General features: G+C 44.5%; 1 protein-coding gene across 4 annotated transcripts; it reads left to right on the top strand.

The window, feature by feature from the left end:
- Positions 1 to 810: 810 nt before the first annotated feature.
- On the top strand, positions 811 to 14,608 carry LOC108705086. Of its 4 annotated transcripts, XM_041580729.1 has the most exons (14): positions 852 to 939; positions 1,563 to 1,623; positions 2,770 to 2,830; positions 4,824 to 6,631; positions 7,021 to 7,295; positions 8,177 to 8,265; positions 10,080 to 10,200; positions 10,482 to 10,562; positions 10,736 to 10,876; positions 11,029 to 11,193; positions 11,300 to 11,475; positions 12,031 to 12,264; positions 13,295 to 13,530; positions 13,908 to 14,608. In XM_041580729.1, exons 3-14 carry the CDS (start codon positions 2,781 to 2,783, stop codon positions 13,982 to 13,984), a joined length of 3,453 nt encoding a protein of 1,150 aa, XP_041436663.1. In that variant the 5' UTR covers positions 852 to 939; positions 1,563 to 1,623; positions 2,770 to 2,780; the 3' UTR covers positions 13,985 to 14,608. The 4 variants fall into 4 exon arrangements, with proteins under 4 accessions (XP_041436664.1, XP_041436662.1, XP_041436663.1 ...); XM_041580730.1 differs by lacking the exon at positions 1,563 to 1,623 and having other exon boundaries at positions 811 to 939; positions 13,295 to 13,512; XM_041580728.1 differs by lacking the exon at positions 1,563 to 1,623 and having other exon boundaries at positions 811 to 939.
- The last annotated feature ends 2,042 nt before the right edge of the window (positions 14,609 to 16,650 follow it).

The following is a 16,650-nucleotide window of genomic DNA, read 5'->3' as shown; positions in this document are numbered from 1 at the left end:
GAGCTTTGCATATTGTAGATGGAGCAGTGACATAGTACAGGGCAATATAATGTTGCAAATAGTTGGTAATGTGAGTCCAGCAGGCCCCCTTGTGGAGAAATCTCACAATAGGACTAATTATCCAGGCACTATGTATATTCTGTTAATATTATATATATATATATATAGTTGAACTGTAGCTCCCAGCTGTGCAGATTCTCACAGGACAGTGCTGATGTTGCAGCTCAGTTGTTGCTCTTAGATCTCCAGCACTGACAGTAGAAAAAGACAGAAAGTCGGTATTGGCCATGTCAGGACCCCGCGCTACTATGAGACGCCCAATCAGCTGCTTGTTATGTCCCTGGAGATGTAGTTTGGGGTCACTCCTTTGGTTCCTGGGGATTTTGACTTTGTTGCCGCTGGCAAAGGTTGTGTTATGACACCCAGAGATTTGGGGCATTAGGATAATCCAAAACCTTCTCACCTCTCATCCCTCTCACCCCACAAATGAGCTAAGTCTGTGTGTCATTCCCCATAGGAAACAATGAAATCTATCTATGTGCATCCATCACTCGTACTGTATAATTAAACTGCAAGCTCTGTGGGACAAACATTGACTCTATACTATACAGGTGTGCTGTGCATCAATTCATGCCACTGTTTAATTAGAGTGCAAGCTCAGTGGGACAGGGATTGGCTCTGTGTCAATAGAGAAATGCTACAGGTTTCGTACATAATTCCCAAAACTGGTGCAAGTTACTCATAGTAACCCATAGCAACCAATCAGAATGTTGAGTTCATTAGGGTTCGTACAGCTGACACATGGGTCTGATTGATGATTGGCTGCTGTGGGTTAAGTTAGCGCAGGTTTAGGAATCTGTAGGTGTCGCATTATTGGCTGAAGCTGAGTGGGAGGGGCTCCTGGTGCTGCAAGTGTCCAGCTGGGGAACAGATACAGAGGTAGGTCACTGCTTCTCCCCTCACCCCTTCCCATGCCTTTCTGGGGGCTACACTTTACCCTCAGTGGGGGCTAAACTTTACCCTCAGTGGGGGCTACACTCGCAGCAATATCATATTATTGGGGTTCCCCTGTGCGCCTCCATGCTGGGGGGGGTATAAGTCTCAAATCTTTAGGCCATAGGGCAGAGCTGGGGTTGGGCTTTTTACATTATGTTCTGTGTATGGAAAGTAAATAGATGTGCGTGTGTGTAGCTTTAACACTGGCTGTATATGAAATCCCCATAGTGTTTGGCTCATGGAAATTGTACAAATGCTGCTGCAGCCTACAACGCTATCAGTCTATCCATGCACAATGTATATAGCAGTCACTGATTGGCTGCCTGGAACAGACTGTATCTGCAACATTCACTTAAAGGCTAATCACCTGCAAAGGGTTAATATTCACTCGGCTAAAGTGGGGCGACCCTAATATACAGGTACATGCAAATTCCTGGCAACCCTGGCCCAAAATCAGCACAACCCGCCCCTGCACCCACTTTCCATCTCTAGAGCCGGGCAGGGGGAGCTTATGAGTATACAGGGTGCCCTTGAGTCTTTATTGGAAAATCCCCTCATTTAAACAGGAAGCAACTTCCGCTGGCACTGGGAGACGTCAGCCGACCCCGCGCAGAGATAATGAACCAGGTAATGGGAACTGATGAATTAACGTCTCGTGGGCTTCGTTAGCAACTCTGGGCACCTAGTGATGAGCACAATTATTCACCAGGTTTTGCAATGAAAAAGATTCCCTTAGAGTGGGTGAAAAAAAAAAAAAGAAGTTGCCTGAGGTTGGGGAATTGCTCCAGTCACATTCCCATCAGTCCCTGCCCCAGTGAGCTTACAATCTAAGGTCCCTATCACATTCCCATCAGTCCCTGCCCCAGTGAGCTTACAATCTAAGGTTCCTATCATATTCCCATCAGTCCCTGCCCCAGTGAGTTTACAATCTAAGGTCCCTATCACATTCCCATCAGTCCCTGTCCCAGTGAGCTTACAATCTAAGATCACTATCACATTCTCATCAGTCCCTGCCCCAGTGATCTTACAATCTAAGGTCCCTATCGCATTCCCATCAGTCCCTGTCCCAGTGAGCTTACAATCTAAGGTCCCTATCACATTCCCATCAGTCCCTGTCCCAGTGAGCTTACAATCTAAGGTCCCTATCACATTCCCATCAGTCCCTGCCCCAGTGAGCTTACAATCTAAGGTCCCTATCACATTCCCATCAGTCCCTGCCCCAGTGAGCTTACAATCTAAGGTTCCTATCATATTCCCATCAGTCCCTGCCCCAGTGAGCTTACAATCTAAGGTCCCTATCACATTCCCATCAGTCCCTGTCCCAGTGAGCTTACAATCTAAGATCACTATCACATTCTCATCAGTCCCTGCCCCAGTGATCTTACAATCTAAGGTCCCTATCGCATTCCCATCAGTCCCTGTCCCAGTGAGCTTACAATCTAAGGTCCCTATCACATTCCCATCAGTCCCTGTCCCAGTGAGCTTACAATCTAAGGTCCCTATCACATTCCCATCAGTCCCTGCCCCAGTGAGCTTACAATCTAAGGTCCCTATCACATTCCCATCAGTCCCTGTCCCAGTGAGCTTACAATCTAAGGTCCCTATCACAGTCCTATTAGTCCCTTACCCAGTGAGTCTTCTTTCCTCCTTCTGAAGCACTGTATAGTACTTATTCGGTGTTCTGATCCTACTGTCTTCTACTTGATAATAGGTTAGGATTACACAATCATATAAAACCTGAATTAGCATTAAATTACTAATGTTACCTTTCAGGAACTGACTCTATGGCATCTCTAGAGACTACACAAGTCCAATATGAAGCACCATCTGACAGGTACTGAGTCTCACATCTGATAGGGACATATAAAGGGTTCTGCTTGATTAAGGGTTTCTAATTAGAGATGTCGCGAACTGTTCGCCGGCGAACTTGTTCGCGCGAACATCGGGTGTTCGCGCTCGCCGGAAGTTCGCGAACGTCGCGCGACGTTCGCCATTTTGGGTTCGCCATTGTTGGCGCTTTTTTTTGCCCTCTCACCCCAGACCAGCAGGTACATGGCAGCCAATCAGGAAGCTCTCCCCTGGACCACTCCCCTTCCCTATAAAAACCGAAGCCCTGCAGCGTTTTTTCACTCTGCCTGTGTGTGCTGAAGAGATAGTGTAGGGAGAGAGCTGCTGCCTGTTAGTGATTTCAGGGACAGTTGAAAGTTTGCTGGCTAGTAATCGTTTTGATACTGCTCTGTTATTGGAGGGACAGAAGTCTGCAGGGGTTTGAGGGACATTTAAGCTTAGGTAGCTTTGCTGGCTAGTAATCTACCTTCTACTGCAGTGCTCTGTATGTAGCTGCAGTGGGCAGCTGTCCTGCTTCTGATCTCATCTGCTGACTGCTGCAATAACAGTAGTCCTTGTAAGGACTGCTTTTATTTATTTTTTTGTTGTTTTACTACTACTACTACTACTACTACTATAAGAGCCCAGTGCTATTAGTCTAGCAGTGTTGGGGAGTGGGACTGGTGTGCTAATCTGCTGCTCCTAGTAGTTCAGCAGCACCAACTTTAATTTTTTTTTTTAATATTCATTTTTTTTTTATTTTACTTTTTTTTATTTTACTACCGCTGTAATAGTGTATAAGTTGACCTTTTAGGCATTATTTGCCCTGTAGGCATTATTTGCACACTGTTTTCTTCAACCCGCCATCGAGCTGTGTGACCTTGTTCACATTCTGTCTAAATATCCATAATATTACCGTCTCCAGAAAACACACCGGAGTCACTTTTTTCAAGCAGCCATAATATATTTTACGTAATCCGTATCCATCGCTGTAGTAGTGTATAAGTTGACCTTTTAGGCATTATTTGCCCTGTAGGCATTTTTTGCCCAGTGTGTTATTCAACCAACTGCCATCTAGCTGTGTGACCTTGTTCACATTCTGTCTAAATATCCATAATATTACCGTCTCCAGAAAAAACACCGGAGTCACTTTTTTCAAGCAGCCATAATATATTTTACGTAATCCGTATCCACCGCTGTAGTAGTGTATACGTTGGCCTTGTAGGCATTATTTGCACACTGTTTTCTTCAACCCGCCATCGAGCTGTGTGACCTTGTTCCCATTCTGTCTAAATATCCATAATATTACCGTCTCCAGAAAAAACACCGGAGTCACTTTTTTCAAGCAGCCATAATATATTTTACGTAATGGCGAAAAATGACTATTTTCAGCATTTATATGGCATATTTTTTCTGGCAACTGTGCTTCAGTGGCTGCGTCCAAAAAAACTGGGCAAACAATGCCTACAAGGTCAACGTATGGCAGTTGTTTAAAGAGAACAGTAGATTACTAGCCAGCAAAGCTACCTAAGCTAAAATGTCCCTCAAATCCCTGCAGACTTCTGTCCCTCCAATACAGAGCAGTATCAAGTAGATTACTAGCCAGCAAACTTACTATCATCTGTCCCTGAAATCACTAACAGCTCTCCCCCTACACTATCTCTTCCAAGCACACACAGGCAGATTTTTCAGATACATTTTTGCCCTTGATCCCCCTCTGGCATGCCACTGTCCAGGTCGTTGCACCCTTTAAACAACTTTAAAATCATTTTTCTGGCCAGAAATGTCTTTTCTAGATGTTAAAGTTCGCCTTCCCATTGAAGTCTATGGGGTTCGCGAACCGTTCGCGAACCGCTCGCGTTTTTGCGCAAGTTCGCGAATATGTTCGCGAACTTTTTTTCCGACGTTCGCTACATCCCTATTTCTAATATAGTGTTAAAACTGTAGGTTGTGTGTTTTTAACTCTGTGTTGTCTATTTATGCTTCTCTAAACCTTGAAGCTTTGTGGAGATCTCAGAGATGGAGGAGGCTAAGGAATTGTCCCATAGGGCCACTGGTGATATAGGACAAGAGCCACTCCAAGAGTCCGCTGCTAATGAGAAAATAGAAGTCTCCCAAGAGTCGCCATGGAGCTTTGTTGATATATCTGAAAGCGGAGAATGCAAAGAGCCTGAAGAATGTGCCACAAAGGCAGAGATGTTACCTTACAGGGGACCTGGAGAATCCAATGAGACTACCAGTAGCTTTATGGTTATAAGTGAATGCGGAGAAACTAAAAATGCATCTCCAGAAACAAAACGTGAAGCAGAAAATGAAACCACAAGCGAAAGGGGCAACGTGGCATTTCTAAACAGCACAAATAGCTTCGTTGACCTTTCTGAGAGTGAGGAAATGAGAGAACCACTTAAAGAATCCACAAGAGAAGATGAATTTGATGCCTCAGAGAAGGCCACAAGTGACCAGGTCCATGCCCAATATAAACAGCGCACAGACAGCTTTGCCATTTTCTGTGAGTTTGAAGACAACATAAACCTGATTCCGGAGGCCACACATGAAGACCTGCTACAGGAGGCTACCAGTGAAGATGCCTCCCAAGAGCCAACATCCAATATATATAAGGAAAGGAAAGATAAGACAGAAGGGGTCGTATTCCAAAATCAGCAAAAGTCCCAACGCAAGGGCCCTGAGGATGGAACTGATTTACCTCATATGGTCATGTGTGACTTTGAAGGGGTCTCTATGGAGTCTGAGGCTCAACTGACAAGGGAAGCACATTGGTCAGAATATGAGGCTACAACGATACAAAGGAAAGAGATGTCCCAAGAGACTATTTACACCTTCACTGATATCACTACTGAGAGCAAGACTACAGCAGAGCAACTAGAGGTCTTTACAAGCCCAACACATGAGCCACACCATGAGGCCAGTGCACTGCATCAACTACAATATGAGGCCACCATGAAGGAATACAAAGGGAGAAACAAAGTTCAACCAAAAAAAGTCACAGTAGAACAGCTTCATAAGTCTCCAAAAGAGGTCACAACTGAAGAGGACATTGATCTGACCCATGAAAGCACATGCACTTGTAATGATGTGACTACAAATATAGAAAGAAATAATGAACCAGAACAAACAATGGAGTCTTTAATGGCGGCAGGCCTAAATGTATTCCCAAAGGCAACGATGGCCTTACAATTAGCCTCTGACTGTAAAAAAGGCAAGGAACAAGTGAAAGAAAACATATGTCAAGATGAATATAGGTCAACCCTAGCAGTCACCATGGAGAGGGGAGCAGATATGACCAATAAACAATACTGCACTGCTGGTACCAATTTCGAGAGTAGAAAAGAGACTCATCAAAATGTTACAGGTGAAATACCAAATCAGAACATAATTAATCCCACCAATGAGGACAGAAACAAGCTTTCAGAATGGGAGGCCATTGCTGTGCAACTGAATGTCAGCGAGTGGCCACAGGAGGATACAAATAAGAAGGTAAAAAGGCAACCAGACTTGGGCAACACACAGGAAAAGCCAAAGAAGAAGAAAGCAAATGCCAAGGGTAGTGATCCACTTGGTGAAACCGAGGAAAGTCATCCAGGTACAGTAGAAGGAACCAATAAAGAGCAGCACGAAGAACTGGCCAGACTGATTGTGTGGGATGAGCTCAAAGGAAAACTCCAATACTTGGCTCAGGAGGAGAATAAAAAGGAACCAACAAGGAGGAAAGTCCAAGTAACAGAAAGTGACAAGGAAGAAGCCCATGTAGCACAGAGGGAGGCCCAGGGAGGCCGTGCCGGCAGTACAGGTACTTTGTTTGATTTGTCCCTAGAAACATGAACAATCCATAAAAGAACAAAGTGAGAAGGTACAAACCTTATTGTCACTTCAGTTCTTTTATGGATTGGTCATGTTTCTTTCCTATAACAGAAGACATTGAGTTACTGCAGTCACTGACCAAAAACTCCATTGTTTATGAGGCTTAATTTGGCTTTAGTTTCTCTACTGTTCAGATTTTGTTCTGTCCAGTTGCTGGGGCAGCAGAAGAAATTATTAAATGAGGAATGTAAAAAACCACACAAAAGTGGCCAAGCAGATTCTCTTGCACTAATAAGTTTATTCTAAGGGGAAAGTCTTTCATATTCAGCTGATTTCCCCTTAGAACATCACAATACTGATTCTCTTGGAGTCCTCCAGGTCCTTTCTACTATGGATGGTCAGGGAATGCCCAGCTTCTGGCTCCGGCACAGACTCTGTGGACGGTACAGAGAGATGGAGCAGTCAGGCTGAGAATGGAGTCATCTGGTGCTGGATCAGAACCTCCCCTCACAGTAGCCCAGCTCATGGCAGATGCAGTGAGATGGTTTGGTCAGCAGGTGGCGCTGTGTGTGCGGGAGGCTGAGGAGTGGCAGAGGATAACCTACCTACAGTATGGGAAGCAGTGCCGGGCTGTGTCCAAGGGGTTAATCAGGGTAAGTTGTGCATCATTGTTGTTTGGCCTTCACTTATAATTCAGTCACCTTCTCCCAAACCCCTACACCTAAACATGGAGCTAGAGTACCTAGTGAAGGGGATGAACTGTCTCTGTGCAAATCTCCCCCATTCCTTCTGCTGAGGGGTTTTCTCAGGTCAGTTCAGATATTTGGAATTTGACAATTTCACTTTTGAAGGAGAGAAATAAAAAGTCTAAGACGTGGCTAATACGGTGTGGCTTGTATTTTGTTTCTTATGTAGGAGGGTAATGGTCTTGCCAAACTTTTAATTCCTCCAGGAGGGTTTGACCAGCTAGATTTGGACCTTTATTACAGTTGGTGGGAGGAGCAGGTCCCTTGACAGATCGTTTGGCCAAAGAGTTTCAATTCGGGTATCCAAATAATTCTTAAATATGCTCAGCCACCCATGAGCAGGCCCGGACTGATCCAATCTCACTTTGGGGCCAAGGAGGCCATTTTGACCACATTCATTTGCAGATGCAGCCGTTGTCCAATGCAATTTTTGAACCTGAATGGTTTATTTCTAGATCATTTTTTTAAATAGGTATTGGTTGGGCCAGTTTGTGAGAGGGCCCCATACATGGACCAATAAACTTCCAACAAGGTCTGGAAGGATCAAGTCTGCAGCTTTTATCTGCCCTTGTATGACCATTGTTAGTGTGGGAGCTTGTCTGATGCAAGATGCTAGAGCAGGCTGATGGGAATGTAATAAGGACCTTAGATTATAAGCTCACTGGGGCAGGGACTGATGGATCATTTATGCACAGTACAATACAACATGTTGCTGCCATATACTGTAACTAAAGGAGAATAACAGACCAATATAGAGTTTGGTTTATTCTCTTCTGTTCCTTCCACAGATTGGGCTGGAACGGTTCCATGGTGCTCTGATCCTTGGAAAGAATTCTCCTGAATGGTTCATGGCAGAAGTGGGATCCATTATGGCTGGGTGGGAATTATTATTATTATTATTATTATTATTATTATTATTATTACAAACACACAGGGTGACAGATATACAGACAAACCATTTTCACTTTACTAAGGGCTGTTTGTATGGAGGGGGCAGATTGTAGTGGGGCAATAGGGAGCTCATTGTGTACATGATCCTCTAGTTGTATTGAGGGGAACACGAGGAGAGACATTGGCCAATAGTTGGAGGGGAGTGTGGGATCCAGAGAAGGTTCTGTAAGGAGAGGTTTAATGAGTGTGGGGGAATGAGTGTGGGAATGTTCCAGGAGTGAGAGAGATTAAAGAGAATAGTGACAGTGGGAGTAAAGAGGAGGAATGAGAAGGAATAGGAGGAAGGGAGCAGGGGGGGGGAGGTGACATTTAGACATGAAAAGAGTCTCTTCTGTTAGTGGAAGAGAAGAGAGAAGCAACAGCCAATGGAATTAATTTTTTGCCTTCTGTGTTTTATCTCATGGGTTTAGCCTTAATTCAACTTAATGCAGAATTTTTAATTTTGTGTTAATGTGACAGGACTGTGTGTTAATGTGTGAGGACTGTATGTTAAAGTGGACCCGTCACCCAGACATAAAAATCTGTATAATAAAAGTCCTTCTTAAATTAAATATGAAATCCAATTTCTATTTTTATTAAAGTATTCATAGCTCATTTAAACATCTCAGCTGTCAATCAAATATTGTCTGCCCCTCCTCTATGCCTTAGACAATTACTTTCACTTTCCATTCAGCACTTCCTACATGTCACTGCTCTCCCCACATTCCCCCCAATCTCTTCACCATTTAATTGTGTAGCCAGGACATGGGGATGGACATCAGGTCCCTCATTCTCTTCACCATTTAATTGTGTAACCAGGACATGGGGATGGACATCAGGTCCCCCATTCTGGTGCACAAACAAGATTCTGAGATGATACAAGACTTGTCTTAATAACAGTGTCCCACAATATGGCTCCTGCCTGCTTGTTATAATTATGAATTCCCAGACTGAAGGAAACAAGATTCAAATCATTTATACAGTGTAATTAAAGTTCATTTTGCTTGACTAATGTGAGAAAATAGGATTTGGATAATTTTGTTTGGGTGACGGGTCCCCTTTAATGTGCCACTAAAGGCAAACCATCAATATAGCCACGGAGACAGTTGATATGGAGACAGCAGAGCGATATTTTAAAGGGATACTGTCATAGGAAAACATGTCTTTTTCAAAATGCATCAGTTAATAGTTCTGCTTAAAAGAGCAAACAGATTTTTTTTTAATTTAATTTTGGAATCTGACATGGAGCTAGACATATTGTCAGTTTCCCATGAGCTGAGATGCACCTACACACCAATATTACAACTAAATACACTTGCTGCTTCAGGAATGACATTTTATATTGTACAGTGAATTATTTGCAGTGTAAACAGTGTCATTTAGACATAAAAACTACATCATAAAAATCATGTCAGAATCCCTTTATGTGGCAGTAACTGAGGAGAGCGACCTGGTGAGTGAGAATGAAAAGCTGAAGTTAGGGGTGTGTGTGACCCAGTTACTCATATAATGGGGTCTGGATAACAATCTGTAATTGGAGCCAATAGTAGAAATTAACCCACACGTAACATTTCCAAAAATTTGTATTCCCAGTTACCATGGTAACCAGTTTCGTTAATACCCCAATGCCCCCTAAAACTGCCGGTTCATTTTCAGGGATCCCCCTTCTTTTCTTTCTTTGTACTGACTGGGGGATCCTTTGGGTACATGATATAATGGAATAGTGGCTCCATTTCATTTACCCTGTATCTCCTGTACCAGGGGCCTGGCAGTTGTGATTGACCCTTTATGTACAGCATCGGAGTGTGTGGATGTGGCACTGAGAACTGATACTCAAGTGATTCTGCTTCAGGATCGGGGGCAGCTGAGAAAGGTCTTACAGGTGAGACGTGTACATTATACAGAAAGATGAAGCACATGAGGAGGAGTGTGAGCCTTTGTGCTCTATTAGATCTCTTAGTGCTTTGTGGCAGCTTCATCATATTTATTCCTGGGTAACAGACGACTTTCTGCTAAAAAAAACCCCAAATTATAACTGTGGGCCCAACCTTTGCTTCTTACCTGGGATGGTTCTTTGAATCTTGTCTCCTGGTGGAGGCATTGGGATTGGTAGCAGCAGCTCCACCCTATCATGCTCAATGCAGTTGGTCCTTGTCTCTCCAGGTACTGAGGACATTGCCCCATGTGAAGGCCATTGTCCAGTGGGAAGGAGATAAAGAAGAGACACATCCCAGGCTTTATACAGTAAGGTTGCCACTGACTGGACTCACCACAAAGTACCTGAATGTCCAATAAAATCTGTCCCTCCTCCTTCTTTGCTCTTCATCCATTCCTCTCTATTCATATCATGTCCATCAGTCCAGTCTCCCCTATAGATTCACAGACCGTTATGTATTTCTGCTCCATCTTTCCTGCAGTGGGAGGAGCTTATTCTTCTTGGCATGGAGGTTCCAGATTCCAAGCTTGATGATGTCATTGCCTCCCAGAAACCCAACCAATGCTGTGCTGTGTTTTACACGGAGGACAACCCCAGAGGAGTCATGTTGAGTCATGACAATGTAAGTCCAGGTTCTTTGTCTCACTAGGAAGGTGTTACAACAAATGGGCTCTTCTAATGGAGAGAAGGCTGAGTTGAGTTGGGTGGGGGGGTGACATTGTGCTCAGTAGAATTTTCTGGGGATCTGATCATTTAATCCTCTGACCCTTGTAGCTGACGTGGGTTTCTCAGACCACTTGTAAGCTGCTCAACCTGAACAAACATGATGTTGTGATCAGTTATCTGCCCCTCAACCAAGTGGCTGTCCAGCTGTTTGACCTCTGGATACCCCTCTGCTGTGGGGGCACAACTTACTTTGCTGAAGCAGATGCACTGAAGGTAAGAAGCTGGATGAGTCCACATGGCGGTGCTTGTGATGGTGGGTTGATATTGGATGTACAAGGGCTGGCTCTGATATATGACTTTATCTTTCTGTTCTCCATAGAAATCTCTCCTCCCAACACTGCGGGAGGTGCGTCCCACGAGGTTTCTTGGTCTCCCTTGGTTTTGGGAGAAGATTCAGACAAGATGGATGACACTAGAGGAGAAGACTAAGCTCTTCCCCAGAAAGATCCTGGCCTGGGGTCGTGGTGTGGGACTCCGTAAATACCAGAAGGAAGGGTATGTATGTTGCTTGGGGTTAGGGTCAGAATGTGGGGTCAGATTACATGGAAATAGTCTATCACTAGTCTCTCTAATGCTATAAAAGTGCCCAACTTCACCTGTTTACCCTTAGCCACCTGCTCACTGGGCATATCCTCTTACTCTCCAGCGAGGTGCTCCTTGGCCATCATTTACTTGTGTTCTAAAGCAGTTTCCCTACATCTTGTCAGAACTTATGTTCCCAACTTATTTCCTCTACTTATTTTTTCATCTTTGGCCTCATCTTCATCTTCCCACGAGCAAGCCAATAGCATGAGGACCAAGGGTGATTCCTGTACTTTTATGAAGCCACATCAGATTCTGTGCCAGGGTGATATTGCCAAGAAAATTGTAAATAATTACTGTTGTGTTGAAGCAAAAACTTCTGGTTCCTACCACCTCAGTTGTTAAAGATATAAATAATTGTGGAAAATGAGGAGGGTGATGGGATGGAAGTATCTATGGACAGAACTCTCTACCAGTCCCGAGGTCAAGAATGACTTTGCTCCACTGACATTTTCCCTTCACATGCAGGGCTGGAGCTGCACCCTGGGGATACTGTCTTGCTCGGAGGCTGGTTTTTCACCCAGTTAGGGTGACCCTGGGTCTGGATCGGTGCAGTCTTTGCTATGTTGGCACAGTACCCATCACACATGGCACAATGGAGTATTATGGCAGCCTAGGGCTAACGTTACTTAATGTGTATGGCATGAACGAGAGCTGCGGGCTGCACAGCATGGAACTGCCTAATGCATGGAGGACAAAAAGGTAAGTGGTGGTTCCTCCTCCCGGGCGCCAGTGTTCTCTATGGTGTGCGCGGCCGATCACTTCCGGGTTTATGCCGGCAGTGCGTGACGTCACCGCTGTGGAGCGAAATGTAAATGTATTTAAAGGGTCTTCAGGCTGGTAATTGTTGCCCGTTGTTAGTTCTAACTTGTTAGTATCTGGGTGTGATTTTGTCTTGATTCCGCATTTGATCCTGCCTGCCTGACTATTATTCAACTCCACCTGTACCGACCCCGGCCTGCCTGACCACGCTTTTCTTCTACTCCTTCAACTGTTGCCTTCTGTCCAACCTTTTACTTGGCTCCTCTCAAGTTTAAGATCTGGTGGTATCTGAGTAGCTGAGGGTTCCTCCCGAAGCCAAAGGTGGCTGCTAAAGGCAGAAGATTGAGCCATGAGCAGGAGCCCAGAACTTGTTCTGAACTTAGGGAGTGACACACATGCAGTTTTATGGGTAACCCCTGACTTACTTGTGACTCCCAACCGGGCCCCCCATACAGTCACAGTTTCTGCTCCAATTATAGTTTTGCCAGTTAACAGGGACAGGCAGTGAGTAAAAAGCATCCCTGGCAAAAAAAAATCAAAGCAGCCCTCATGTAAATGTGCAACATTGGTGCCCCCCCTAAGTTAAAAAAAATGTTGTTCTGATGTTCTTCTGCTTAGGAAAACAATTAGAAACCTTTCTCACATCTTTCCTAAGCAGAAGAACATCAGCCTCTTTCTTTCTCCTGACAACTTCCTTGACTACTTGCTGGTCAGACTGGTGGGAAACTGACCAGCAGGTGGCGCTGTTGTAACACAATTCATTCATATTAACAGTACATGTATCCCTTAATATCTTGGGATAAAAACAAAATAAATAATGTATGTAAATGACAAAAGTGCTTAGAATAGCCCCCTCATCAGTTTTACATTCACTTATTTTAAAGGTTTACTTATCCTTTAATTTCTCTCGGTTGTGCATTTATTGTTACTGGATGTGATTTCTTGTCAGCCTTACCCCCTCTCTCTTTAGTTCTGGCCTAGAAATACCAGGGTGCAGAACCCGTATTACAGAACCACTAACAGAAGCAACAGGGGAGCTGTGTTTATGGGGGCGCCATGTCTTCATGGGTTACCTGGGCATGGAGAAGGAGACACAGGCAGCATTGGATGATGAGGGTCATCTCCTCACTAGTGACCTGGGAAGAAGAGACTCCAGTGGATTCCTGTATGTCACAGAGTGGGGTGCAGGTAAGGAGTGGGGTGCAGGTAAGTAGAGGGCTCAGGCAATGGGCAAGAGAACCATGAATCCAGTATTGATATAGTCAGACCCAATATGTAACATGACTGACTCTTTTGTCCCCTCTTTCCCAAGATGAATATCAGTAACACAAGTACACGGGTCTCATTGGGGAACACTTCCCTCTCCCCCATTTTCAGAACTCTGCACAACAGGGGTACATCTCCCTAAATTATGAGGCAACTGTCTGTCTCACACACACTACGTGCACTCACATTGTTATTGTACCCCGAACCCTCACACTAATATAGCAATCTATACACCTTTAAGGGCAAATAACTGATTCACATAGGGAGACCCTTCCATTGATTATTTGGGACTGACTGTGGTGCCTCTTCTCCTACAGGAGCTTATGAGAGGCCAATATCACATGGAGGAACCCAGCACAGGTGGAGCAGTGAGGGTCTCTACATGGAAATCTAACCCCCAACTGTACTGGAACATCATCTTCTGCCCTAAAGCCTGGAGTCTAGATGGACCTTCTCTAACTCAATGAACATTCCCAGCCTTAAATCCTGGTCTCCAGATTGTTCTTGACCCATAAGAGCTGCTCTATAAGACGAGGGAATAACAAATGTATGGGGAGATAGACGAGAGCTTGTCATTGGTGAGCTCTCCCCTTGTTCATGTGCTGCTATTCTATGGGGGTAGAATAGCAGCACATGGGGGGGGGGATTGTTAGAGCAAAAAGTTGTATTTGGGGTTAGTGTACAAATAAGACAGAAGAGAAAAGCAAAGCAAATCTGTTCTGGGGAAACCTTCACCCCAAGTTGTAACGATACAAAATAAAACTCGTAGGGCTTGTTTTACCTAATGCTGCAAAATCTGCATTCAGAATCATATTGGTTTTTTGGGAACTTCTCATTCTTTTGTAAGGACCAATTTACAAATATTCACCAAAAATGGTCAGAAGTGGTGATGTTGAGAGCAATTGATTGGATGAGGCATTAAAGGGGAACTATTTGTGAAATGAATCATTGGTAAAAAGGATCATTGCACCAAGTTTTCAGAATGTCTAAATATAATGCATTAAAAAGTACAGTTAAATATTACAGTTCTCCTAGTGATTCCATTCCTTCTCTCCTGCCTGATTCTGGGCTGCTCTGGAGTCGGGATCATAGAACAACTCCGCCGCTCTCTCATTGGCTGTCAGTTCTGTCAATCAGAAGTTACAACTGTAGCTCAGTGGATTCGAGGTCTCCGTGACACTGATACAAAACTCCTGATCTCCCCTGACCCCCCCCCAGCAATCATTTGTGTACCCCACAAAACTGCTCCTTCTTATCTCCCCCCTCCTCCGCAGAAAGACCTTTCCTCGGGCCGCACATCACTTTCTATATGAGCAGTAAGTCCCGCGGGTATTGAATGGGATTCTCCTCTTTATCCAACAATCGCTCCACTTACTGCTCATATAGAAAGTGATGTGCGGCCGGAGGAAAGGTCTTTCTGGGGAGGAGGGGGGAGATAAGAAGGAGCAGTTTTGTGTAAAATGGACCAAGAATGGAGCTTTCAATGTTAAAAAAGAAAAACCTACTGATTCTTACTTGGGGGGGGGGAGGCTGGGTCAGGGGTAGTGATGTGTGGGTTTGGGCCGACCCCTGGACAAAATGTGCGGGGCGGGTGTGGGTCAAGCTCTTCTCCAGCTCTCCCCTCCTGCGACCTAGTACTGCCGGCACCAGAATTTATAGACTTCCGCCTGCCCCGCCCCTTTTGTGACGTCATTGCGGGGAGGGCACGGGTCTATAAATAAAGGGGAGCAGCGGGGTCGGATGCGGGTGGGTTATGGTCGGGTGCGGGGCAAGAAATTCTCGACCAGCAAATCACTAGTCAGGGGAGATCAGGAGTTTTGTATAAATCTATAGGGGGGGGGCTTTGAAGTCACTTTCACCATTAGGCAGGACTGACCCAAAAGCAGATGTGCTACAGCCCCCACCTCACTGCCACCCCCATACTTCACTGCCACCCCCATACTTCATACCTGAAAGACCCTCCAGCATACTAGCGCCCCCCATACAAAAAATACCAAGTGGCCCACACAAACTTTTTATTAATCTTATAATTATTTTCCTTTGTTTTTCACTTGAATATTGTATTTTACAGAAGGACTGTTGGTAATTTCACCTTTGACCCTTTAGTTGCCCGGAGCGGAGGTACAAGCCCAACTGTCACATACGTATATCACCTCCAGTCTCGCAGGAGCGGCTCCTCTCTGTACTAGCTGGGCTCACAATTGCCCCCGGGCAACAAGTGGGGGAGGCCACGTGGGTCCTGCAATGAGCCCATTACTAAATGCAGACGTGAGTCCTGCCCAATGATTTCCTGCACTCGCATCATAGGCTGATTTTCATTAAAGGGTTGTTCACCCTCATTGTACAAATCTTATGAAATCACTAATAATTCTCTCAATGTGTTAGAAAAGCAGTAAAAAGGTCAAACTAATTGATATACCATTTAAATCTGTCCTTCTCCGGTCTCTCTCTCTTGTCTGTTTTCTGCACTTCCTATATGATGACATCATCACTCCCAGGCTGTGCCCTTACTTGTTTCCTATTGGACATTGATAGTGCCCTCCCCTTGTGATTCATTGGTTGCTTGTGCATTTATAAGCAGTCACATAAGCTCAAAGGCCATTGGTTAATTTCTCTTAAGCAAACTACCTATAGATACTGACTCCAGAAAATAACCTTTTTTTAAAAAAAAAAAAAATATCTATCATTACTTTCTTTGAATATTTATAATGTTGCCATAAAAGTATTTACCTGATGCTTTTACATCACCCGTTTACCCCCATGTTCCTCTATGAGGGGCTGTCCTATTCCCTTAGCACAGTGGTCCCCAACCAGTAGCTCGTGAGTAACATGTTGCTCTCCAACCCCTTGGATGTTGCTCCCAGTGGCCTCAAAGCAGGTGATTATTTTTGAATTCCAGGCTTGAAAGCACATTTTAATTGCATAAAAACTAAGTATAGTGTCAAGTAGAGCCTCTTATAGGCTGCCGGTCCACATAGGGGCTATCAAATAGCCAATCACAGCAATTATTTGGCACTCCAGGGGACTTTTTCATGTTTGTGTTGCTCCCCAACACTTTTT

The sequence above is a fragment of the Xenopus laevis genome, chromosome 1S (assembly GCF_017654675.1).
Source record: "Xenopus laevis strain J_2021 chromosome 1S, Xenopus_laevis_v10.1, whole genome shotgun sequence".
Taxonomy (NCBI): Eukaryota; Metazoa; Chordata; class Amphibia; order Anura; family Pipidae; genus Xenopus; species Xenopus laevis.
Note: the sequence above shows the minus strand (reverse complement) of the source record. Positions and strands in the feature narration are given on the sequence as shown.